At 42.2% G+C, this 27,619-nt stretch overlaps 1 protein-coding gene across 1 annotated transcript in view; it reads left to right on the forward strand.

The window, feature by feature from the left end:
* Nucleotides 1–27,619, forward strand: part of adcy1a (adenylate cyclase 1a) — a 272,153-nt gene that overhangs the window by 37,728 nt on the left and 206,806 nt on the right. The window contains exon 2 of the mRNA XM_062028481.1: nt 11,295–11,444. Within this exon, the coding sequence (XP_061884465.1) occupies nt 11,295–11,444 (150 nt within the window). The remainder of the gene's footprint in view (nt 1–11,294; nt 11,445–27,619) is intronic.

A 27,619-nucleotide genomic window follows, 5' to 3' on the forward strand; every position in this document is an offset into this window, starting at 1 on the left:
CACCATCGTTCCTCAGGGGTCACATAGACCCCAGAGATGTAAAGCTCTATAAGTTGTTGTGTGTGGGAGTAAGACACATGATCCAATTGACTTTTTTGTGCTCCCAAGTCTTCTGAACACAGAGAAGTCAACTCTGAGTCGATCTGACCATCATACACTGAATTATTGTTGTTTGAATACCGTTTGGTGTCAAATTTGACCGTTTTTTATTGATTTTTTGGCACACTACGCCCCCCCCCCCAGATAACCTCCCAGTGGTAAACCACTTATTTGTGCTCCTAGGTCCCCTGAACACAAAGAAACAAATTGTGAGTCAATCCAACCATCTTAGACCGAGTTATCGCAGTTTGAATACTGTTAGGCGGCCATCATTGAATGTGACCGAATTGTATTAATTGTATGGTGTTGTTGTTGTTGTTGTTTTTTGCCATTTAGATTGCACTTAGTCAGGCTTCTACCCTAAGACCAGCTATAGCTCTTAGGGTCATGGAAGCACGCAAACCCCCTGACCACGATAAGGTGGCAATCCTCCAGGGGGAAGTTTTTTATAACTTTTTTTTTTTTTCTTTTTTTTTTTCTTTTTTTTTTTTTTCAACAACAACAAATATCTGACCGTTGGCCATTTGGAGTGTCCATTTGAAAATAACAATATTCGTCTCACTCTCCAAGAAAGGGTCAAGCACAAACCCTCTGACCAGGATAAGGTGGCAATCCTCAATGGGGGAAGTTTTTTTATTACTCTTTATATTTTTATTTTTATTTTTTTTTGTTTTGTTTTTTTTCAACAACAACAAATATCTGACCATTGGCCGGCCATTTGGAGTGTCCATATTTGAAGAAAAAAATAACAAGACAGTAGGCTATTTACCAAAAATATTGTCTTATTTCAAAAAAACTAAAATACTGTAAAAGTCTGCCACTCCTATTTTTTCACAGACTGCAAAAAGTAGCCTAGAGTCTACCTCTCTCAAGAAATGTAAAACAAATGAAAAATGGCAATATTCATCCCCCACTCTCCAAGAAAGGGTAAAGCACTACTGGGCACATGATCCACAACGGATGTGCTCCTTGCAGATGTATTTGCCACATCCCCCACATGTATTAGTTGTCTTGTTATCGTTCCTAGTGGAACAGATCTGGCACCTGCCTCGTTTTTGCCCTCTGGCCACTGGAGGATTGGAGGTGTGTGCCTCCCTCTGAACATCCTCCACTATCACCACAGCAGCCGCTGAGGCTCTTGGTAGGACAACTCTTCGTGCAATTTGGGGTTGCACCAGCGCGTACCCCAGCTGTTCCAGGAACAGCCTCCTCCGGTACAGCTTTTCGCTGTTCCAGCCTTCACTGATCTCCCTCCAAAGCACAAAAGCGTTGTAGGCACTCACATCGATGATGTTGAAGAATACAACAAGGGGCCATCGTGCAGTCATGCGTCGGCAGCTGTACGTGCCTGTGACTTTATCCAGGTTGTCAACACCACCCTTTGTGGCATTGTAGTCCAACACCATTTGTGGCTTCTTGTCCTCCCTGGTGCTGAGCTGGGCATCCTTGTGCATCGTACTCATGAGCACAACGTTCTTCCCTTTCTTGGGGCAATACGAAACAGCTGTGGCGTTCTCAGTGAAGGCAAACACTGAGGATGTAGCCTGTCTGTTCTTGATTGCAACAAGCTCAGAGGGAAGCTCTGGCTTGTTCTTGCGGACTGTCCCCAGCATGGTGACTTTCCGCTTTGCGAGTTCTTCACCAAGGGCATAGGAGGTGAAGAAGTTGTCGCACGTTATATTGTGCCCCTCCAGTCCCTCAGCCATGTCCAGGACAACCCTCATGCCCTGATTTTTTTCAGGTGCTTCCCCAGGGGCTTTGCCGGTGTAGACCTGCATATTCCAGGCATAGCTCGACTGGGCATCACATGCTGCCCATATTTTAATGCCGTATTTGGCTGGTTTACTCGGGATGTACTGTCTAAATGGACAGCGGCCACGAAACGCCACCAGACATTCATCCACAGTCACATGGGGGCCTGGGTTGTAAAGCAATGGCAGTTGCTGAACCCACTTGTCCCATACATCCCGGATAGCTGCCAGCTTGTCATGTTCTCTCCGGCCCTGTCTTTTCTCTCTGTCATCGAACCGTAGGACACGAGACATAATATGGAATTTCTTCAGAGACATGGTGGCTGGGAAGATGGCCCTTCCAGTCTCTTTATTCCACAGGCTTTCTGCTGCCTCGCCTTTGGACTTGTACACGCCCCCCAAAATGAGCAACCCGATGTATGCCTGCAAGTCAATTGCATCGATCGGCTTCCAACTGTCCCCAAACACACGACTCCCCTCTAAATTGGTCATCAAGAGTACATGGTTCTCAATTGATGGTGTCATGAGGAGCTCAAATGCAGATTTTATGTCTTGGACACGGCTAATCGCATATCGGGTTGGGCCTGGAACCATTTTGATGACATTACCAGCGCTAAGTCTACCCTGCCGTTGACGTGGGGCAGGGGACCACGACAACTTTCCATTTTTGGACAGGAAAATGTCTGCTGGTGTTCCAGTGTTGACAGGAACTTCAGCATCAAGGGTCTCATCCTCATCAGAGGACGATGCCCCATAATCAGGGTCTTCCACAACATTGTCTTCGATTTCAGACACATTTTCCTCTATGTCTACCTCTTCACTAAAAACCTGATCCAAAACCTCCTGGACAGAGAACGTCTTGTGGTTTGGCATCATCAAACTCAAAACAAGAGAGAGAGAGAGAGAGAGTATATCACAAACAGCAGCAGAGAAATGGTTTAGAAGGCAAACTCGAAACAAGAGAGAGAGAGAGAGTATATCACAAACAGCAGCAGAGAAATGGTTTAGAAGGCAAACTCGAAACAAGAGAGAGAGAGAGAGAGTATATCACAAACAGCAGCAGAGACAGCAGCAGAGAAATGGTTTAGAAGGCTGCTATGCGAGTGCTTTTATATGTTTGCTCCTCCCCCCTCCCCTCCTCCTGTTCTCACACGGCGCGGGAACGGAATGTTTGAACTGTTCCGACATCCCGCCATTCCGACAGAGTATAAATTATAAATTTATTTTCAAGACCATTTATCTCAGTGGTTTCTGCATCAATTACTAATAAAGATCTACTCACTGCTTTTTTCTGTGTTCAGGGGACTTAGGAGCACAAATAAATGGTTTCCTACTGGGATGTTCGAGGTAGAAAAACGCTAAAATGGCCACCAAACGCTACTCAAACCACACTAGTTCAGCATGTAATAGTCAGATAAACTCACAGTGATTGTTCCATTTCATTTCTTGTGTGACACTTATATGGAAAACTGAGTTTATATGTATTTGTACGTTCAGAAATTACGAAAATCACTTTTGGTCACATTCAAGACCAAGCCTAACAGTATTCAAACTGCAATAACTCGGTCTATGATGGTTGGATTGACTCACTATTTGTTTCTTTGTGTTCAGGGGACTTAGGAGCACACATAAGTAATTTCCCACTGGGGGGTATTTGGTGGGGGGGGGGTGCAATGTGCAGAAATATCTATGGAAAACTGTCAAAATGGCTGCCAAACGATATTAAACCAACAATAATTCAGTGTATGATGGTCAGATCAACTCACAATTGAATTCTCTGTGTTCAGATCACTTGGGAGCACAAAAAAGTCAATTGGATCATGTGTCTCACTCTAACACACAGAGACTTATAGTGCTTTCCAATCCTGGGGTCTATATGACCCCTGAGGAACGATGGCGTGGTCAAAATGTGTACAGAGAAATGAGAAACAATCATGCAGTTGATTTTATATTTTTCTGTGTCTCCCTGATGGATTAGGAAAAGTCATGAAATATTAGGAAGAAAAACTAATGACAACCATCTTTTTAGAGACTCTCAAAATGCCTTGGGGTCACATTGACCCCAAGGACAATAGGAGGGTTGCGAGTCACCTCTGTTTCAGGGTTGTCCAGCGTCTTGCCTTGCTCTCTCAGACAGTCAATGGCGAGGTCAGCTGCACTGTTCAGTCTCAGCCAGTAGTCATAGGGGTCTTCCTGGTCTTTAGGCAAAGTCGAGTAAAAGTCAGCTAAGGGGACAGAAGAGTACCTAGTACAGCTAAAGTGTTTCCTAAGTAGACCATAAATCAGGTCGGGCTGAGCATACATGTCAATATTACTGTTCCTAATGCCAAACTTCACTACATCCTTAGCTTTTCCCCTCAAATGCATAAGGATCTCCTCAGCCTGCTCTTCGACTCTCACATTACTCCTCTTAATGAATGTTCTCATCAGATCTTCCCATTCATGCACCTTAATTGAATCCGACCCATCTCCTACAAATGATGGTGGTTCCTTAACCTTCCTATGTGTGACAACCTGAACCTGAGATACATCAGACACATGGCTAGGCTGACTCAGTGTGTTTGTTACATCCTGTGTGAAAGTTGAAGCAGAAGTTACTGTGTTATTTGCCTGCATATGCGACATGATGCTATCAGCTAACTGTTGACCTATTTCCTGAATGACAGTCCTCATCTGGTCAGCTACACACTCAGAGACGCCACTAATAGGATTTGGTGTAGACGTGACTTGAGGCAAATAAGAGCTAGTGCGCTGGTTAGCTGCATTATGTACGCTAGCATTGGAAACTGCCTCTAATGAGGGTAAACTAACACCTGGGGCATGACTATCAACAGAAAAAGGGATGGGAGTAGGCATACCCCTGCCTCTGCCAACTTGAATGGGTGTGCCAAACTTTGGGAAAAGTGGATTACTCTGAAAAGACATGTTTCAAAAATGTCTGCCACATTACAGTACAGTCCACCCCACTTTGTGAAATAATCAATAAGAAAATGGCAAATAGAATCAAAATGATAAAACAAATCAGCAGTCTGTGTGACACGTTACTGCTATGCCACATAAAATGATCTGTGCCGCTGTGACACACTATAATGAGCTTCGCTGCAATATATGCTACCCTTGCAAACTGTGAACACACAAATACTGTGAACTTGTGGCTTCATGGAGCGATGTGGTAGGCAGGACGGTCACCGGTTCGACGAACTTGATACAAGTCTCAGGTCACGGCACCAAAGTAGTAACTGCTGTGTACCCGTCCCGCCAAGAACCCACACACAGGCTGGATTGGATGATGTGGTTCTTTACTGGTAGCTGCAATGAGTGATCAGAACGCACATACACACAATATGTGGTTAGCACCTCTGCTGTTTTCGATGTCTACAGGGGGAAAATAATATCGACTTCAGTGCAAAATAGTAGGACATCTGACGTGAGCAATAACCAATTCAAAACGAAAATTCCACAACATAGCATTTCAACTGCCATTCAATAACTGTGTATCTTACAATAAATCTCACGTTAGCTTTAGTGTAATTTATAATATTTTGCAGAGCAATATCAAAACGTGTCTTACCATTAGCAGAGAACAGGAAGTCTACTAATAGCTTCCGGTTTGCGGTCATATCTACAGACTTTTCAGGTACCAGCAGATGGCGCAATTGGACCTCTCATTGCATAGCAAACCAATATACATATTTTAGCAGGAATTTCACTCAAATAATCAAAGTATTTCTTGTACCCGTTACATATATATATATATATATATATATATATATATATATATATATATATATATATATATATATATATATATGTATATGTATATATATATATATATATATATATATATATATATATATATATATATATATATATATATATATATATATATATATATATATATATATATACAAACCCCGTTTCCATATGAGTTGGGAAATTGTGTTAGATGTAAATATAAACGGAATACAATGATTTGCAGATCATTTTCAACCCATATTCAGTTGAATATGCTACAAAGACAACATATTTGATGTTCAAACTGATAAACGTTTTTTTTTTTTGCAAATAATTAACTTTAGAATTTGATGCCAGCAACACGTGACAAAGAAGTTGGGAAAGGTGGCAATAAATACTGATAAAGTTGAGGAATGCTCATCAAACACTTATTTGGAACATCCCACAGGTAAACAGGCAAATTGGGAACAGGTGGGTGCCATGATTGGGTATAAAAGTAGATTCCATGAAATGCTCAGTCATTCACAAACAAGGATGGGGCGAGGGTCACCACTTTGACAACAAATGCGTGAGCAAATTGTTGAACAGTTTAAGAAAAACCTTTCTCAACCAGCTATTGCAAGGAATTTAGGGATTTCACCATCTACGGTCTGTAATATCATCAAAGGGTTCAGAGAATCTGGAGAAATCAGTGCACGTAAGCAGCTAAACCCGTGACCTTCGATCCCTCTGGCTGTACTGCATCAACAAGCGACATCAGTGTGTAAAGGATATCACCACATGGCCTCAGGAACACTTCAGAAACCCACTGTCAGTAACTACAGTTGGTCGCTACATCTGTAAGTGCAAGTTAAAACTGTCCTATTCAAGGCGAACACCGTTTATCAACAACACCCAGAAACGCCGTCGGCTTCGCTGGGCCTGAGCTCATCTAAGATGGACTGATACAAAGTGGAAAAGTGTTCTGTGGTCTGACGAGTCCACATTTCAAATTGTTTTTGGAAACTGTGGACGTCGTGTCCTAAGGACCAAAGAGGAAAAGAACCATCCGGATTGTTATAGGCGCAAAGTTGAAAAGCCAGCATCTGTGATGGTATGGGGGTGTATTAGTGCCTAAGACATAGGTAACTTACACATCTGTGAAGGCGCCATTAATGCTGAAAGATACATACAGGTTTTGGAGCAACATATGTTGCCATCCAAGCAACGTTACCATGGACGCCCCTGCTTATTTCAGCAAGACAATGCCAAGCCACGTGTTACATCAACGTGGCTTCATAGTAAAAGAGTGCGGGTACTAGACTGGCCTGCCTGTAGTCCAGACCTGTCTCCCATTGAAAATGTGTGGCGCATTATGAAGCCTAAAATACCACAACAGAGACCCCCGGACTGTTGAACAACTTAAGCTGTACATCAAGCAAGAATGGGAAAGAATTCCACCTGAGAAGCTTAAAAATGTGTCTCCTCAGTTCCCAAACGTAGTAAGAGTAAGAGTGTTGTTAAAAGGAAAGGCCATGTAACACAGTGGTGAACATGCCCTTTCCCAACTACGTTGGCATGTGTTGCAGCCATGAAATTCTAAGTTAATTATTATTTGCAAAAAAAAACAAAGTTTATGAGTTTGAACATCAAATATCTTGTCTTTGTAGTGCATTCAATTGAATATGGGTTGAAAAGGATTTGCAAATCATTGTATTCCGTTTATATTTACATCCAACACAATTTCCCAACTCATATGGAAACAGGGTTTGTATATATATATATAATTAAATAAAAAAATAAATACATATGTCATATATATACACATATATAATTAAATAAAAAAATAAATACATCCATCATATATACAGTATATATTTTTTTTTGGGCCTTTTGGTTCGGGACCCTTTGGGCCTTTGTGACAAGGGGTGGAACTTTCGTGATGTCAGGCTTGTCCCTGACAGTTTGGTTATGTTTTAGTGTTTCCTCTGTGCTTGTCTTTATTTCCTATCAGCACTTTTATTTTGGTTGTTTCCTGCTTGTCTCCCTGAGTCAGTCTGGGCTGGAGTATTATCGATGTGATTGTCGTGGTGGAATGTCCGAATCTTAAACAGCAACAAAAGTGAATTTAGTACAAAAGTTTTATTTACCCATAATCAAATGGTACAAGGTTGGATTGAATTGCCCTGATTACAGACAGTTTTCTCCAGAGAAAAAGAAAGAGTTCCCTCGAGCAGGGAAAAAAAGGAAAGAGCTAGAATCACGCAAATCATGCCTAGACTTGGTCTACTTGGTTATTTATGGGTTTCCCTCGTGTGTCAAGGTCCAGTTGTTTTGGACCTGTTTGTTCTGCAACATCCTTGAATCCCTTAGCCATAACAAACAATCAAAACATCTTGTACAATGTCAGGGCGACTATACGCTCAACTCTTACACACATATGCTCTTCAAATGGTACAAAATAGAAAAAGGTGAAAAGGGCAGAAATTCCACTACATTGTCATCACTACCTGTCGTTGTCGCTAATACTTGTCAATGTCTTTGTTTGCGGTAAGCTGTTCCTGTTTGCTAGTTCCTAATTGCTATTTACAGTTTGCTGTCTCCTAGCTGCTTGTTTCATGTTATCCTGTTAGCCATTAGCTGTTTCCAGTTTTTCTGTTTGCTGGTTCCTGGTTCCTGGTACATTTTCTTTTTGTTGTCACGCATCTGGATCTTTCCGCCTCCTAGAGTTCACCTACGGCGTGCTACGGGGGGGGGGGGGGGGGGGGGGGGGGGGTTTAGGAGGTAGCGGGGGGTGTATACTGTAGCGTCCCGGAAGAGTTAGTGCTGCAAGGGGTTCTGGGTATTTGTCCTGTTGTGTTTATGTTGTGTTACGGTGCGGATGTTCTCCGAAATGTGTTTGTCATTCTTTTTTGGTGTGGGTTCACAGTGTGGCGCATATTTCTAACAGTGTTAAAGTTGTTTAAATGGTCACCCTCAGTGTGACCTGTATGGCTGTTGACCAAGTATGCTTTGCATTCACTTGTGTGTGTTAAAAGCCGTAGATATTATGTGATTGGACCGACACGCAAAGGCAGTGCCTTTAAGGTTTATTGGCGCTCTGTACTTCTCTCTACGTCCGTGTACCACTCGGTGACAGTGGCGTTTGAAAAAGTCATACATTTTACTTTTTGAAACCGATACCGATAATTTCCGATATTACATTTTAAAGCATTTATCGGCCGATAATATCGGCAGTCCGATATTATCGGACATCTCTAATAATAGTCTCTCTCCATTGGCACTGCCGGTACAGCACGCACAAACCTAATTATAATAGGGCGATTTGTACCATTTTTTTACACCACTCTCGGTCAATCGCCCGAAACACACCCACTAATAGTACACACAGTTTTATAGTTTGCAAACGTGATCGAGCGCGTGTTGTATGGGATCATAGTAGATCAGGCCCTTTGTCCGTCTTTTCACTGTAAAGCAATTGTTCTCCTTGTCACTCTGTGTTGCAATCTTCTGCACCTGATGTGGGCCATTGTGTAGCATAAACAAACACATATATGGACATGTGATATTTAGATTAACTCACTCAATGAAAATAAAGATTAACGGTAAAATGGTTTGTCATGGTTGCCGGATTTCATCTTTCAGTTTGGTAACATATACAGTGCATATGGGAAGTATTCACAGCGCTTCCCTTTTTCCACATTTTGTTATGTTACAGCTAGAGATGTCCGATAATATCGGATGTCAGATAAATGCTTTAAAATGTAATATCGGAAATTATCGGTATCGGTTTCAATAAGTAAAATTTATGACTTTTTAAAACGCCGCTGTACGTAGTAGTACACGGACCTAGGGAGAAGTACAGAACAGTTGCGTCTCCCAGTCATACTTGCCAATCCTCCCGATTTTCCCGGGGCAACCATTCTCCCGAATTTCTCCCGATTTCCACCCAGACAACAATATCGGAGGCGTGCCTTAAAGGCACTGCCTTTGCATGCCGGCCCAATCACATAATATCTACGTTTTTTCACACACACAAGTGAATGCATGCATACTTGGTCAACAGCCATACAGGTCACACTGAGGGTGACCGTATAAACAACTTTAACACTGTTACAAATATGCGCCACACTGTGAACCCACACCCAACAAGAATGACAAACACATTTCGGGAGAACATCCGCACCGTAACACAACATAAACACAACAGAACAAATACCCAGAACCCCTTGCAGCACTAACTCTTCCGGGACGCTACAATATACACCCCCCGCTTCCCTCTCCCCCAACTCAACCCCCCCCCCCCCCCCCAACCCCGCCCACCTCAACCTCCTCATGCTCTCTCAGGGAGAGCATGTCCCAAATTCCAAGCTGCTGTTTTGAGGCATGTTAAAAAAAAGAATGCACTTTGTGACTTCAATAATAAATATGGCAGTGCCATGCTGGCATTTTTTTCCATAACTTAAGTTGATTTATTTTGGAAAACCTTGTTACATTGTTTAATGCATCCAGCGGGGCATCACAACAACATTAGGCATAATAATGTGTTAATTCCACGACTGTATATATCGGTATCGGTTGATATCGAAATCTGTAATTAAGAGTTGGACAATATCGGAATATTGGATATCGGCAAAAAAGCCATTATTGGACATCTCTAGTTACAGCCCTATTCCAAAATGGAATACATTCACTTTTCTCATCAACATTCTAGAGACAATACCCCATTATGACAATGTGAAAAGAAATTGCAAAGATATCAAAAATGAAAAATAAAAAATACAAATAAAATAACATTTCCATAAATATTTACCAATACTTTGTTGATGCACCAATTACAGTCTCAAGTCTTTTTCATTACGACGCCACAAGCTTGGCACACCTATCTATGGACAGTTTCTCCCATTCTTCTTTGTCCATTTCTCTTTGAAGAACCTCTAAAGCTCCATCAGATCGTTGGCTTTCATCCAGGATATCTCTGTACAGCAGTGGTCCCCAACCACCGGTCCAGGGATCGGTACCGGTCCGTGACACAATTGCTACCGGGCCGCGCAGAAACAATAATTAATTTATAAACTACCGCATTTTCTCGGACTTAACTTTCGCCTGTCCCACTAAACACACCAAAAAGCTGGTTATTAGATGTATGTTACAACTCCTTTGTTATAGTACATGGGAAAATGCACATTAATGGACATGTAAAATGTTAATGTGCCAGATTGTAGGTTAATTTCTCATGCTCATTTTTTTGCTGTTTTTATCTACCACCCGTAGAAAGCCGGTCTGTAAAAATAATGCATGCATTAAACCGGTCCCTGGTGGAAAAAAGGTAGCGGAACTCAGCTGTACAGTATTGAGCAAAGGCTGGAAATACCTTTGTACATGGGATATTTGTGTAGTTTTTTATTAAAAAAAACAGAAACTTTTTCACATTGCCATTATTGGTTATTGTGTGTAGAATTTAGAGGACAAAAAAATAATCTATTCCACTTTGGAATAAGGCTGTAACAGTTAATCGCTTTGAATACTTTCAGGATGCACTGAACTCTCTATCTTTATGTCTTTGGAAAAAAGCACAATCACCTTGTAAATCAATAAATACCCCTTAGCAGTACATTAGTGAATAATTGTAGACTAATTGACTCCTCTTTTACTCCATTTTCTGATATTGCAAGTGCAAATGCCCATCCATCAGCTTTGTTTGCAGTGTCTGTTCTTGTTTGTGTGTAGCTGGTAGCCAACGGGGTGCTGTTCACCAGTGTCAACTTGACGGGAGTGTTTGTGAGGATTCTCACCGAGCGAACCCAGAGGAAAGTCTTTCTGCAAGCCCGAAACTGCATCGAGGAGAGACTCAGGCTGGAGGACGAGAATGAAAAACAGGTGAGGCTCAACATGGTTCCACGTTTCCAAAATATTTTGTCTTTTGCTTGTATTTTCACAAAATCTTTACTGTCTGCTAGGATTTCTTTTAGGACCCGTAGCCTTTAGAGATGACTAAAACGTCATGTTTTCTATATGCATTTTTTGCACCTCAAAATAAGTAATTCACCATAATATCAATACATTTTGGAGTTATTGGTAGATAACTAGAACGCTCCCTTTCCATCACCAGACTCCTCCTGGTGTGACGTCATCTACAGAACCGGGGCTTCATGTAACAGATGCAAGTTCAAATCCAGAAAACGGCGTACACAAGTAAATATTGAGATGTATTAAAGTATTCGCAAGCACAAATTTAAGCACATTTCTTAGCTACATAGCAATCTACTTAGAAACGGCCGCAGGCATGTGGTGGCTTGGTACGCCCAGACCACGCCTCCTTACATGCAAATCATATTGAAAATAGCTGGGCACGTTTTGACCAATCCCAAGTAGTCTGTCAAACTTTTGAAGAGGTGGCTGACTCTGATTAACCACCATATAAGTATCATTTGTGTAACTCCCAACTAGGCTTGTCCCGATACCCGTACCAAAATCGATACTTTTCGATACTTTTCTAAATAAAGGGGACCACAAAAATGGCATTATTGTCTTTATTTTAACAAAAAATCTTACGGTACATTAAACATATGTTTCTTATTGCAAGTTTGTCCTTAAATAAAATAGTGAACTTTTCACAACTTTTCTTTTATTAGTAAGCAAGAAAACAAAGGCTCCTAATTCAGCTGCTGACATATGCAGTAACATACACTATATTGCCAAAAGTATTTGGCCACCTGCCTTGACTCACATATGAACTTGAAGTGCCATCCCATTCCTAATCCATAGGGTTCAATATGAAGTCGGTCCATCTTTTGCAGCGATTACAGCTTCAACTGGGCTGTCCACAAGGTTGCGGAGTGTGTTTATAGGAATTTTCAACCATTCTTCCAAAAGCGCATTGGTGAGGTCACACACTGATGTGGGTCGAGAAGGCCTGGCTCTCAGTGTCCGTTCTAATTCATCCCAAAGGTGTTCAGGTCAGGACTCTGTGCAGGCCAGTCAAGTTCATCCACACCAGACTCTGTCATTCATGTCTTTATGGACCTTGCTTTGTGCACTGGTGCACAGTTATGTTGGAAGAGGAAGGGGCCCGCTCTAAACTGTTTCCACAAGGTTGGGAGCATGGAATTGTCCAAAATGTTTTGGTATCCTGGAGCATTCAAAGTTCCTTTCGCTGGAACTAAGGGGCCAAGCCCAACTCCTGAAAAACAACCCTACACCATAATTCCTCCTCCACCAAATTTCACACTCGGCACAATGCAGTTCGAAATGTAGCGTTCTCCTGGCAACTTCCAAACCCAGACTCGTCCATCACACTTCCCGATGGAAAAGCGTGATTCCTCACTCCAGAGAAGGCGTCTCCACTGCTCTAGAGTCCAGTGGCGACGTGCTTTACACCACTGCATCCGACGCTTTGCATTGGACTTGGTGATGTATGGCTTAGATGCGGCTGCTCGGCCATGGAAACCCATTCCATGAAGCTCTCTGCGTACTGTACGTGGGCTAATTGGAAGGTTACATGAAGTTTGGAGCTCTGTAGCAACTGAGTGTGCCGGTACTTTTTAGAGGCGGTATAGTACCGAATATGATTCATTAGTATCGCGGTACAATACTAGTACCGGTATACCGTACAACCCTACTCCCAACATAATGTGCTTATACAGTAGCCTGGTCACATGAGCCAGATTACAGTTTTATGAAAAACCAACAACCCCCCGCCCCTCAACCCCCACCCTGTTGCGATCCCGAGAGGGACAATTGCGGTGGAAAAATTGATGTGTTTGAAATATTTTACATTTAAAAATGCCAGTACATCACAAAGTATACGAAAGACTTTGACTCTTGTTTGATTACTCAATTTATTAATACAACAAAGGAATGCTTCTTGGCTAAGGAGTCACAGGATCACGTTTAGAAAGCAATAGGTAGTGAAATGGTTTCCTAGATACATTTCCTCACAAATATTAACATGGGGCAGCACAGTGTCACAGGTGTGTGCTGTTGCCTCACAACAAGAAGGTCCTGGGTTCGATGCCCGGGCTCGGGGTCTTTCTGTGTGGAGTTTACATGTTTTCCCCATGACAGAGTGGGTTCCTTCCGGGTACTCCGGCTTCCTCCCACCTCCAAAGACATGCACCTGGGGATAGGCTGATTGGCAACACTAAATTGGTGTCCTAGTGTGTGAATGTGAGTGTGAATGTTGTCTGTCTATCTGTGTTGGCCCTGCCATGAGGGAGCGACTTGTCCTGAGTGTACACCACCTTCTGGGATAAGCTCCAGCCACCCCCGCGTCCCGACAGGGACAAGCGGTAGAAAATGGATGGATGGATATTAATATGAATATGTAGTATTAAATGCATTGGCAGTCTTAATACATCTAAACTTTGCCATGAAAATGGGCGTACGGCAGGTTTATATTATTTTGATCCCTTAATTGCATGCTTTTGTCACCCTGGTCCATCATTACGTCAAAACGTATACACTACCGTTCAAAAGTTTGGGGTCACCCAAACAATTTTGTGGAATAGCCTTCATTTCTAAGAACAAGAATAGACTGTCGAGTTTCAGATGAAAGTTCTCTTTTTCTGGCCATTTTGAGCGTTTAATTGACCCCACAAATGTGATGCTCCAGAAACTCAATCTGCTCAAAGGAAGGACAGTTTTGTAGCTTCTGTAATGAGCTAAACTGTTTTCAGATGTGTGAACATGATTGCACAAGGGTTTTCTAATCATCAATTAGCCTTCTGAGCCAATGAGCAAACACATTGTACCATTAGAACACTGGAGTGATAGTTGCTGGAAATGGGCCTCTATACACCTATGTAGATATTGCACCAAAAACCAGACATTTGCAGCTAGAATAGTCATTTACCACATTAGCAATGTATAGAGTGTATTTCTTTAAAGTTAAGACTAGTTTAAAGTTATCTTCATTGAAAAGTACAGTGCTTTTCCTTCAAAAATAAGGACATTTCAATGTGACCCCAAACTTTTGAACGGTAGTGTATGTAAGTGTGTACATTATGAGCAAAAAATAAATATAAAATAATCTGAAAGCATATGTGTTATTGCATTTTCCACTTTGCAAATCCTTTTCAACCTATATTCAATTGAATAGACTGCAAAGACAAGATGTTTAATGTTCGAACTGAAAAAACGTTGTTATTTTTTGCAAATACTAGTTAAGGGGTAGAAAATGGATGGATGAATGGATTAGTTCATTTGGACTTGTAACCTGCAACATGTTTCAATAAAGCTGGCCCAAGTGGTAAAAAAGACCAAGAAAGTTGAGGAATGCTCATCAAACAGTTATTGGGAAAATCCCACAGGTGAACAGGCTAATTGGGAACAGGTGGGTGCCATTATTCGGTATAAAAGCAGCTTCCATGAAGTGCTCAGTCATTCACAAACAAGGCTGGGGTGAGGGTCACCCCTTTGTGAACAAATGCGTGAGCACATTTTCCAACAGTTTAAGAACAACATTTCTCAATGAGCTATTGCAAATAATTTAGGGATTTCACCATCTACGGTCCGTAATATCATCAAAAGGTTCAGAGAATCTGGAGAAATCACTGCACGTAACAGCAAAGCTGAAAACCAACATTGAATGCCCGTGACCTTTGATCCCTCAGGCAGTACTGCATCAAAAACAACATCAGTTTTCTAAAGGATATCACCACATTTACTCAGGAACACTTCAGAAAACCACTGTCAGTAACTACAGTTTGTCGCTACATCTGTAAGTGCAAGTTAAAACTCTACTATGCAAAGCCAAAGCCATTTATCAACAACACCCAGAAACGCCGCCAGCTTCGCTGCGCTCGAGGTCATCTAAGATGGACTGATGCAAAGTGGAAAAGTGTTCTGACGAGTCCTCATTTCAAACTGTTTTTGGAAACTATGGATGTTGTGTCCTCCGGAACAAAGAGGAAAAGAACCATCCTAAACCATAACCATAAGGCAAGATGGCGGCGCATGGTCTGCTGCGGCTATGCTAACGTTCTTGGGAGTGTAGAGCGATTTGGCAAAAAACACCCGTCATTTCTGTCAATTTCATGGCTGGCTCAAAGCGTGAACACTCTGTGATCACATACGACCGACAGACAATTCTGGATGTGGATGGATCGGGTCGTTATAGACTGAAATATGCATGTACGGTGGACCTCCTCGCTAGCATGGGAATACTTCGTGGGCTACATCGAGCGGCCTTTGTAGCAGCGGAGTCAAGTGCTAGCGGTGACCGCCAATGGAGACGACATAAGCGGTGCGAGCGGAAGCAGAAGCGGGGATGCCGAGCTGGGCTAACAACAAAGAGAAAAGCTAACCAAAGAAGCGTGGAGTCTCCGGGTAAGAAGCCATTCAAACTACAACTAGCCGGCGTCAGGCTGGATAATCCCTGCACACATAGCAATTCTCTTAGAATAAAACACAACTCACATAATGTTTTTTCTTTTGTGACCGTGTCATAGGCAGACATACATTGTACTGAGGTAGCTAACTATGATGCGTTCAGTTTATCGCAACATCAAGCAAACAATCTGAATATCCCCGTCTTATCAATTCCTAGATATGGTCAAAACTATTTAAAGTGCAATACGCATAATAAACGCAACATTATTAATATTACTACTTCGGATAATTTCAACAAACAATCCTCAAAACAGCCCACTACCTATAATATGGGCTTTTTAAACATAAGATTATTATCTTCCAAAACGTTATTAGTTAATGAAGTCATTAGAGACAACAAACTTGACGTCGTTGGTCTCGCCGAGACCTGGCTCAAACCAGACGATTTTTTTGCGCTAAATGAGTCATCTCCTCCTAACTATACCAATACACATGTTGCCCGACCTCTTAAAAGGGGAGGGGGTGTCGCACTAATATACAATGAAAACTATAATCTTACACCTAACCTAAATAATAAATATAACTCGTTTGAGGTGCTCACTTTGAGGTTTGTCACACCGCTCCCTCTCCACCTGGCTGTTATCTACCGCCCCCCTGGGCCCTATTCGGACTTCATCAGTGAATTCTCAGAGTTTGTTGCTGATCTAGTGACGCACGCCGACAATATAATCATAATGGGGGACTTTAATATCCATATGAATACCCCATCGGACCCTCCATGCGTGGCGCTCCAGACTATAATTGATAGCTGTGGTCTTACACAAATAATAAATGAACCCACGCATCGCAACGGTAATACGATAGATCTAGTGCTTGTCAGGGGTGTCACCACCTCTAAAGTTACGATACTCCCGTACACTAAAGTAATGTCCGATCATTACCTTATAAAATTCGAAGTTCTGACTCATTGTCAACAAACTAATAATAACAATAATAATAACTACTATAGCAGCCGCAACATTGATGCTGCCACAACGACGACTCTTACTGACCTACTGCCTTCGGTAATGGCACCATTCCCAAATTATTTGGGCTCTATTGATAACCTCACTAACAACTTTAATGACGCCCTGCGCGACACCATTGATATTGTAGCCCCTAAAAGGCGTACCCCATGGTTTACAGAAGAAACTAAAGCCCAGAAATTATCATGTAGAAAGCTGGAACGCAAATGGCGTGCGACTAAACTTGAGGTTTTCCATCAAGCATGGTGTGATAGTTTAATAACTTATAAACGCATGCTTACCTCAGCTAAAGCTAAATATTACTCAAATCTCATCCACCTCAACAAAAATGATCCTAAATTTCTGTTTAGTACAGTAGCATCGCTAACCCAACAAGGGACTCCTCCCAGTAGCTCCACCCACTCAGCAGATGACTTTATGAATTTCTTTAATAAGAAAATTGAAGTCATTAGAAAAGAGATTAAAGACAATGCATCTCAGCTACAACTGGGTTCTATTAACACAAATACGACTGTATATACGACGGATACCGCCCTCCAAAATAGTTTCTCTCTCTTTGATGAAATAACATTGGAGGAATTGTCAAAATGTGTAAATGGGACAAAACAAACAACATGTTTACTTGACCCAATTCCTGGGAAACTTATCAAGGAGCTTTTTGTATTACTAGGTCCATCAGTGTTAAATATTATAAACTTATCACTTTCCTCTGGCACTGTTCCCCTAGCATTCAAAAAAGCGGTTATTCATCCTCTACTCAAAAGACCTAACCTCGATCCTGATCTCCTGGTAAACTGCCGGCCGGTGTCCCACCTTCCGTTTATCTCGAAAATCCTTGAAAAAATTGTAGCACAGCAGCTAAATGAACACTTAGCGTCTAACAATCTCTGTGAACCTTTTCAGTCCGGTTTCAGGGCAAATCACTCTACGGAGACAGCCCTCGCAAAAATGACTAATGATCTATTGCTAACGATGGATTCTGATGCTTCATCTATGTTGCTGCTTCTTGATCTTAGCGCCGCTTTCGATACTGTTGATCATAATATTTTATTAGAGCGTATCAAAACGCGTATTGGGATGACAGACTTAGCCTTGTCTTGGTTTAACTCTTATCTAACTGACAGGATGCAGTGTGTCTCCCATAACAATGTGACCTCTGACTATGTTAAGGTAACGTGCGGAGTTCCCCAGGGTTCGGTTCTTGGCCCTGCACTCTTTAGTATTTACATGCTGCCACTAGGTGACATCATACGCAAATATGGTGTTAGCTTTCACTGTTATGCTGATGACACCCAACTCTACATGCCCCTAAAGCTGACCAACACGCCGGATTGTAGTCAGCTGGAGGCGTGTCTTAATGAAATTAAACAATGGATGTCCGCTAACTTTTTGCAACTCAACGCTAAGAAAACGGAAATGCTGATTATCGGTCCTGCTCAACACCGACATCTATTCAATAATACCACCTTAACATTTGACAACCAAACAATTAAACAAGGTGACTCTGTAAAGAATCTGAGTATTATCTTCGACCCAACTCTCTCGTTTGAGTCGCACATTAAGAGTGTTACTAAAACGGCCTTCTTTCATCTCCGTAATGTCGCTAAAATTCATCCCATTTTGTCCACAAGCGATGCTGAGATCATTATCCATGCGTTCGTTACATCTCGTCTCGATTATTGTAACGTTTTATTTTCTGGTCTCCCTATGTCTAGCATTAAAAGATTACAGATGGTACAAAATGCGGCTGCTAGACTTTTGACAAAAACAAGAAAGTTTGATCATATTACGCCTATACTGGCTCACTTGCACTGGCTTCCTGTGCACCTAAGATGCGACTTTAAGGTTTTACTACTTACGTATAAAATACTACACGGTCAAGCTCCTGCCTATCTTGACGATTGTATTGTACCATATGTCCCGGCAAGAAATCTGCGTTCAAAGAACTCCGGCTTATTAGTGATTCCCAGAGCCCAAAAAAAGTCTGCGGGCTATAGAGCGTTTTCTATTCGGGCTCCAATACTATGGAATGCCCTCCCGGTAAAAGTTAGAGATGCTACCTCAGTAGAAGCATTTAAGTCTCATCTTAAAACTCATTTGTATACTCTAGCCTTTAAATAGACTCCCTTTTTAGACCAGTTGATCTGCCGTTTCTTTTCTTTTCTTTTCTACTCTGCTCCCAACCCGGGGTGGACCGCTAGCCTGTTCATCAGATGGGGACATCTCTACGCTGCTGACCCGTCTCCACTCGGGATGGTTCCTGCTGGCCCCACTATGGACTGGACTTTTGCTGATGTGTTGGACTTTCACAATATTATGTCAGACCCACTCGACATCCATTGCTTTCGGTCTCCCCTAGAGGGGGGGGGGGGGGGGGGGGCTACCCACATATGCGGTCCTCTCCAAGGTTTCTCATAGTCATTCACATTGACGTCCCACTGGGGTGAGTTTTCCTTGCCCGTATGTGGGCTCTGTACCGAGGATGTCGTTGTGGCTTGTACAGCCCTTTGAGACACTTGTGATTTAGGGCTATATAAATAAACATTGATTGATTGATTGATCCTGATTGTTATAGGCGCAAAGTTAAAAAGCAAGCATCTGTGATGGTATGGGGGTGTATTAGTGCCCAAGGCATGGGTAACTTACACATCTGTCAAGGCACCATTAATGCTGAAAGGTACATACAGGTTTTGGAGCAACATATGTTGCCATCCAAGCAACGTTATCATGGACGCCCCTGCTTATTTCAGCAAGACAATGCCAAGCCACGTGTTACAACAGCGTGGCTTCATAGTAAGAGTGCGGGTACTAGACTGGCCTGCCTGTAGTCAAGACCTGTCTCCCATTGAAAATGTGTGTCGCATTATGAAGCGTAAAATACGACAACGGAGACCCCGGACTGTTGAACAACTTAAGCTGTACATCAAGCAAGAATGGGAAATAATTCCACCTGAAAAGCTTCAAAAATTGGTCTCTTCAGTTCCCAAACGTTTAGGGAGTGTTGTTAAAAGGACAGGCCATGTAACACAGTGGTAAAAAATGCCCCTGTGCCAACTTTTTTGCAATGTGTTGCTGCCATTAAATTCTAAGTTAATGATTATTTGCAAAAAAAAAAAATGTTTCTCCGTTCAAATAATATATATCTTGTCTCTGCAGTCTATTCAATTGAATATAAGTTGAAAATCATTGTATTCTGTTTTTATTTACGATTTACATAACGTGCCAACTTCACTGGTTTTGGGTTTTGTATAATACTAGTGCAGTGGTTCTTAACCTTGTTGGAGGTACCGAACCCCACCGGTTTCATATGCGCATTCACCGAACCCTTCTTTCGTGAAACATTAAAAAAAAATTTTTTTCAAATTCAGGACAATCAATCAATCAATCAATCAATCAATGTTTATTTATATAGCCCTAAATCACGAGTGTCTCAAAGGGCTGCACAAGCCACAACAACATCCTTGGTTCAGATCCCACATCAGGGCTAGGAAAAACTCAACCCAATGGGACAATGAGAAACTTTGGAGCGGACCGCAGACGTGGGGACCCCCCCCCCCCCAGGGCGACCGGTGCAATGGACGTTGAGTGGATCTTGCAAAACATTGTGAGAGTCCAGTCCATAGTGGATCTAACATAATAGTGAGAGTCCAGTCCATAGTGGGTGTTACGTTCCCTGATGGCTCAGAGTCTAGGGATCGTAGGGGAACGCAACATAAAAGTGTATAAACCAAATGAGTTGTAAATTAAAGACACAGAAGCCAAGATTTGAAAACAAAAACTAGTGTTATTGAAAAGTAACCATGGGGGGGTTACAACAAGACACAACACTAGCCTAGCTTGGGAATACAGGTGCTGTCAAAGAAATGAACAAAACATACCAAAACACACCTCTAGAAAAGAAAAGGTAAGCTGACTAACTAAAGCTATTTATTTAGCACAAAGAGGGGGGTCCAAAACATACAAGGGTGACAGCCACCACTAAGCCTGGTGTCTCTATACACAAACAAATCCTACGTGTGTAGTGTATAGAGGCCTCTGTCTAACCTTTCCCAAGACTAGGCTGCAGATGCTTACAAAAGTTGAAAGGTCAAACAAAAAGGAAGACAAAAAAACAGGTGGCACAAGTTTAGCAAAGAGCTTAACAAAAATGATTACAAAACAAAATAGCGTCAACGACAAAGTAGCATCTCTCAAAGCTCCACACAGCATGTCAGAAAAAGAATCCACCTCATCCAGTGGTGAGCAGGTGGTTTTAAGCAGCACAGGAGGATGAATGGTGGACCGGGATCGGCTGGCTGATCAACAGGTGAAATGAGGAGCAGCTGGGAACAGGAACCGGTTGATTGGCTGGGGTGAGGTTGATTGGCTGGGGTGAGGGTCACCCCTTTGTGAACAAATGCGTGAGCACATTTTCCAACAGTTTAAGAACAACATTTCTCAATGAGCTATTGCAAATAATTTAGGGATTTCACCATCTACGGTCCGTAATATCATCAAAAGGTTCAGAGAATCTGGAGAAATCACTGCACGTAACAGCAAAGCTGAAAACCAACATTGAATGCCCGTGACCTTTGATCCCTCAGGCAGTACTGCATCAAAAACAACATCAGTTTTCTAAAGGATATCACCACATTTACTCAGGAACACTTCAGAAAACCACTGTCAGTAACTACAGTTTGTCGCTACATCTGTAAGTGCAAGTTAAAACTCTACTATGCAAAGCCAAAGCCATTTATCAACAACACCCAGAAACGCCGCCAGCTTCGCTGCGCTCGAGGTCATCTAAGATGGACTGATGCAAAGTGGAAAAGTGTTCTGACGAGTCCTCATTTCAAACTGTTTTTGGAAACTATGGATGTTGTGTCCTCCGGAACAAAGAGGAAAAGAACCATCCTAAACCATAACCATAAGGCAAGATGGCGGCGCATGGTCTGCTGCGGCTATGCTAACGTTCTTGGGAGTGTAGAGCGATTTGGCAAAAAACACCCGTCATTTCTGTCAATTTCATGGCTGGCTCAAAGCGTGAACACTCTGTGATCACATACGACCGACAGACAATTCTGGATGTGGATGGATCGGGTCGTTATAGACTGAAATATGCATGTACGGTGGACCTCCTCGCTAGCATGGGAATACTTCGTGGGCTACATCGAGCGGCCTTTGTAGCAGCGGAGTCAAGTGCTAGCGGTGACCGCCAATGGAGACGACATAAGCGGTGCGAGCGGAAGCAGAAGCGGGGATGCCGAGCTGGGCTAACAACAAAGAGAAAAGCTAACCAAAGAAGCGTGGAGTCTCCGGGTAAGAAGCCATTCAAACTACAACTAGCCGGCGTCAGGCTGGATAATCCCTGCACACATAGCAATTCTCTTAGAATAAAACACAACTCACATAATGTTTTTTCTTTTGTGACCGTGTCATAGGCAGACATACATTGTACTGAGGTAGCTAACTATGATGCGTTCAGTTTATCGCAACATCAAGCAAACAATCTGAATATCCCCGTCTTATCAATTCCTAGATATGGTCAAAACTATTTAAAGTGCAATACGCATAATAAACGCAACATTATTAATATTACTACTTCGGATAATTTCAACAAACAATCCTCAAAACAGCCCACTACCTATAATATGGGCTTTTTAAACATAAGATTATTATCTTCCAAAACGTTATTAGTTAATGAAGTCATTAGAGACAACAAACTTGACGTCGTTGGTCTCGCCGAGACCTGGCTCAAACCAGACGATTTTTTTGCGCTAAATGAGTCATCTCCTCCTAACTATACCAATACACATGTTGCCCGACCTCTTAAAAGGGGAGGGGGTGTCGCACTAATATACAATGAAAACTATAATCTTACACCTAACCTAAATAATAAATATAACTCGTTTGAGGTGCTCACTTTGAGGTTTGTCACACCGCTCCCTCTCCACCTGGCTGTTATCTACCGCCCCCCTGGGCCCTATTCGGACTTCATCAGTGAATTCTCAGAGTTTGTTGCTGATCTAGTGACGCACGCCGACAATATAATCATAATGGGGGACTTTAATATCCATATGAATACCCCATCGGACCCTCCATGCGTGGCGCTCCAGACTATAATTGATAGCTGTGGTCTTACACAAATAATAAATGAACCCACGCATCGCAACGGTAATACGATAGATCTAGTGCTTGTCAGGGGTGTCACCACCTCTAAAGTTACGATACTCCCGTACACTAAAGTAATGTCCGATCATTACCTTATAAAATTCGAAGTTCTGACTCATTGTCAACAAACTAATAATAACAATAATAATAACTACTATAGCAGCCGCAACATTGATGCTGCCACAACGACGACTCTTACTGACCTACTGCCTTCGGTAATGGCACCATTCCCAAATTATTTGGGCTCTATTGATAACCTCACTAACAACTTTAATGACGCCCTGCGCGACACCATTGATATTGTAGCCCCTAAAAGGCGTACCCCATGGTTTACAGAAGAAACTAAAGCCCAGAAATTATCATGTAGAAAGCTGGAACGCAAATGGCGTGCGACTAAACTTGAGGTTTTCCATCAAGCATGGTGTGATAGTTTAATAACTTATAAACGCATGCTTACCTCAGCTAAAGCTAAATATTACTCAAATCTCATCCACCTCAACAAAAATGATCCTAAATTTCTGTTTAGTACAGTAGCATCGCTAACCCAACAAGGGACTCCTCCCAGTAGCTCCACCCACTCAGCAGATGACTTTATGAATTTCTTTAATAAGAAAATTGAAGTCATTAGAAAAGAGATTAAAGACAATGCATCTCAGCTACAACTGGGTTCTATTAACACAAATACGACTGTATATACGACGGATACCGCCCTCCAAAATAGTTTCTCTCTCTTTGATGAAATAACATTGGAGGAATTGTCAAAATGTGTAAATGGGACAAAACAAACAACATGTTTACTTGACCCAATTCCTGGGAAACTTATCAAGGAGCTTTTTGTATTACTAGGTCCATCAGTGTTAAATATTATAAACTTATCACTTTCCTCTGGCACTGTTCCCCTAGCATTCAAAAAAGCGGTTATTCATCCTCTACTCAAAAGACCTAACCTCGATCCTGATCTCCTGGTAAACTGCCGGCCGGTGTCCCACCTTCCGTTTATCTCGAAAATCCTTGAAAAAATTGTAGCACAGCAGCTAAATGAACACTTAGCGTCTAACAATCTCTGTGAACCTTTTCAGTCCGGTTTCAGGGCAAATCACTCTACGGAGACAGCCCTCGCAAAAATGACTAATGATCTATTGCTAACGATGGATTCTGATGCTTCATCTATGTTGCTGCTTCTTGATCTTAGCGCCGCTTTCGATACTGTTGATCATAATATTTTATTAGAGCGTATCAAAACGCGTATTGGGATGACAGACTTAGCCTTGTCTTGGTTTAACTCTTATCTAACTGACAGGATGCAGTGTGTCTCCCATAACAATGTGACCTCTGACTATGTTAAGGTAACGTGCGGAGTTCCCCAGGGTTCGGTTCTTGGCCCTGCACTCTTTAGTATTTACATGCTGCCACTAGGTGACATCATACGCAAATATGGTGTTAGCTTTCACTGTTATGCTGATGACACCCAACTCTACATGCCCCTAAAGCTGACCAACACGCCGGATTGTAGTCAGCTGGAGGCGTGTCTTAATGAAATTAAACAATGGATGTCCGCTAACTTTTTGCAACTCAACGCTAAGAAAACGGAAATGCTGATTATCGGTCCTGCTCAACACCGACATCTATTCAATAATACCACCTTAACATTTGACAACCAAACAATTAAACAAGGTGACTCTGTAAAGAATCTGAGTATTATCTTCGACCCAACTCTCTCGTTTGAGTCGCACATTAAGAGTGTTACTAAAACGGCCTTCTTTCATCTCCGTAATGTCGCTAAAATTCATCCCATTTTGTCCACAAGCGATGCTGAGATCATTATCCATGCGTTCGTTACATCTCGTCTCGATTATTGTAACGTTTTATTTTCTGGTCTCCCTATGTCTAGCATTAAAAGATTACAGATGGTACAAAATGCGGCTGCTAGACTTTTGACAAAAACAAGAAAGTTTGATCATATTACGCCTATACTGGCTCACTTGCACTGGCTTCCTGTGCACCTAAGATGCGACTTTAAGGTTTTACTACTTACGTATAAAATACTACACGGTCAAGCTCCTGCCTATCTTGACGATTGTATTGTACCATATGTCCCGGCAAGAAATCTGCGTTCAAAGAACTCCGGCTTATTAGTGATTCCCAGAGCCCAAAAAAAGTCTGCGGGCTATAGAGCGTTTTCTATTCGGGCTCCAATACTATGGAATGCCCTCCCGGTAAAAGTTAGAGATGCTACCTCAGTAGAAGCATTTAAGTCTCATCTTAAAACTCATTTGTATACTCTAGCCTTTAAATAGACTCCCTTTTTAGACCAGTTGATCTGCCGTTTCTTTTCTTTTCTTTTCTACTCTGCTCCCAACCCGGGGTGGACCGCTAGCCTGTTCATCAGATGGGGACATCTCTACGCTGCTGACCCGTCTCCACTCGGGATGGTTCCTGCTGGCCCCACTATGGACTGGACTTTTGCTGATGTGTTGGACTTTCACAATATTATGTCAGACCCACTCGACATCCATTGCTTTCGGTCTCCCCTAGAGGGGGGGGGGGGGGGCTACCCACATATGCGGTCCTCTCCAAGGTTTCTCATAGTCATTCACATTGACGTCCCACTGGGGTGAGTTTTCCTTGCCCGTATGTGGGCTCTGTACCGAGGATGTCGTTGTGGCTTGTACAGCCCTTTGAGACACTTGTGATTTAGGGCTATATAAATAAACATTGATTGATTGATTGATCCTGATTGTTATAGGCGCAAAGTTAAAAAGCAAGCATCTGTGATGGTATGGGGGTGTATTAGTGCCCAAGGCATGGGTAACTTACACATCTGTCAAGGCACCATTAATGCTGAAAGGTACATACAGGTTTTGGAGCAACATATGTTGCCATCCAAGCAACGTTATCATGGACGCCCCTGCTTATTTCAGCAAGACAATGCCAAGCCACGTGTTACAACAGCGTGGCTTCATAGTAAGAGTGCGGGTACTAGACTGGCCTGCCTGTAGTCAAGACCTGTCTCCCATTGAAAATGTGTGTCGCATTATGAAGCGTAAAATACGACAACGGAGACCCCGGACTGTTGAACAACTTAAGCTGTACATCAAGCAAGAATGGGAAATAATTCCACCTGAAAAGCTTCAAAAATTGGTCTCTTCAGTTCCCAAACGTTTAGGGAGTGTTGTTAAAAGGACAGGCCATTTAACACAGTGGTAAAAAATGCCCCTGTGCCAACTTTTTTGCAATGTGTTGCTGCCATTAAATTCTAAGTTAATGATTATTTGCAAAAAAAAAAAATGTTTCTCCGTTCAAATAATATATATCTTGTCTCTGCAGTCTATTCAATTGAATATAAGTTGAAAATCATTGTATTCTGTTTTTATTTACGATTTACATAACGTGCCAACTTCACTGGTTTTGGGTTTTGTATAATACTAGTGCAGTGGTTCTTAACCTTGTTGGAGGTACCGAACCCCACCGGTTTCATATGCGCATTCACCGAACCCTTCTTTCGTGAAACATTAAAAAAAATTTTTTTTCAAATTCAGGACAATCAATCAATCAATCAATCAATCAATGTTTATTTATATAGCCCTAAATCACGAGTGTCTCAAAGGGCTGCACAAGCCACAACAACATCCTTGGTTCAGATCCCACATCAGGGCTAGGAAAAACTCAACCCAATGGGACAATGAGAAACTTTGGAGCGGACCGCAGACGTGGGGACCCCCCCCCCCCAGGGCGACCGGTGCAATGGACGTTGAGTGGATCTTGCAAAACATTGTGAGAGTCCAGTCCATAGTGGATCTAACATAATAGTGAGAGTCCAGTCCATAGTGGGTGTTACGTTCCCTGATGGCTCAGAGTCTAGGGATCGTAGGGGAACGCAACATAAAAGTGTATAAACCAAATGAGTTGTAAATTAAAGACACAGAAGCCAAGATTTGAAAACAAAAACTAGTGTTATTGAAAAGTAACCATGGGGGGGTTACAACAAGACACAACACTAGCCTAGCTTGGGAATACAGGTGCTGTCAAAGAAATGAACAAAACATACCAAAACACACCTCTAGAAAAGAAAAGGTAAGCTGACTAACTAAAGCTATTTATTTAGCACAAAGAGGGGGGTCCAAAACATACAAGGGTGACAGCCACCACTAAGCCTGGTGTCTCTATACACAAACAAATCCTACGTGTGTAGTGTATAGAGGCCTCTGTCTAACCTTTCCCAAGACTAGGCTGCAGATGCTTACAAAAGTTGAAAGGTCAAACAAAAAGGAAGACAAAAAAACAGGTGGCACAAGTTTAGCAAAGAGCTTAACAAAAATGATTACAAAACAAAATAGCGTCAACGACAAAGTAGCATCTCTCAAAGCTCCACACAGCATGTCAGAAAAAGAATCCACCTCATCCAGTGGTGAGCAGGTGGTTTTAAGCAGCACAGGAGGATGAATGGTGGACCGGGATCGGCTGGCTGATCAACAGGTGAAATGAGGAGCAGCTGGGAACAGGAACCGGTTGATTGGCAGCAGAGGCAGTGATTGAGTGTGACCTGTA

This window comes from Entelurus aequoreus, linkage group LG19, assembly GCF_033978785.1.
Source record: "Entelurus aequoreus isolate RoL-2023_Sb linkage group LG19, RoL_Eaeq_v1.1, whole genome shotgun sequence".
NCBI classification, from domain to species: domain Eukaryota; kingdom Metazoa; phylum Chordata; class Actinopteri; order Syngnathiformes; family Syngnathidae; genus Entelurus; species Entelurus aequoreus.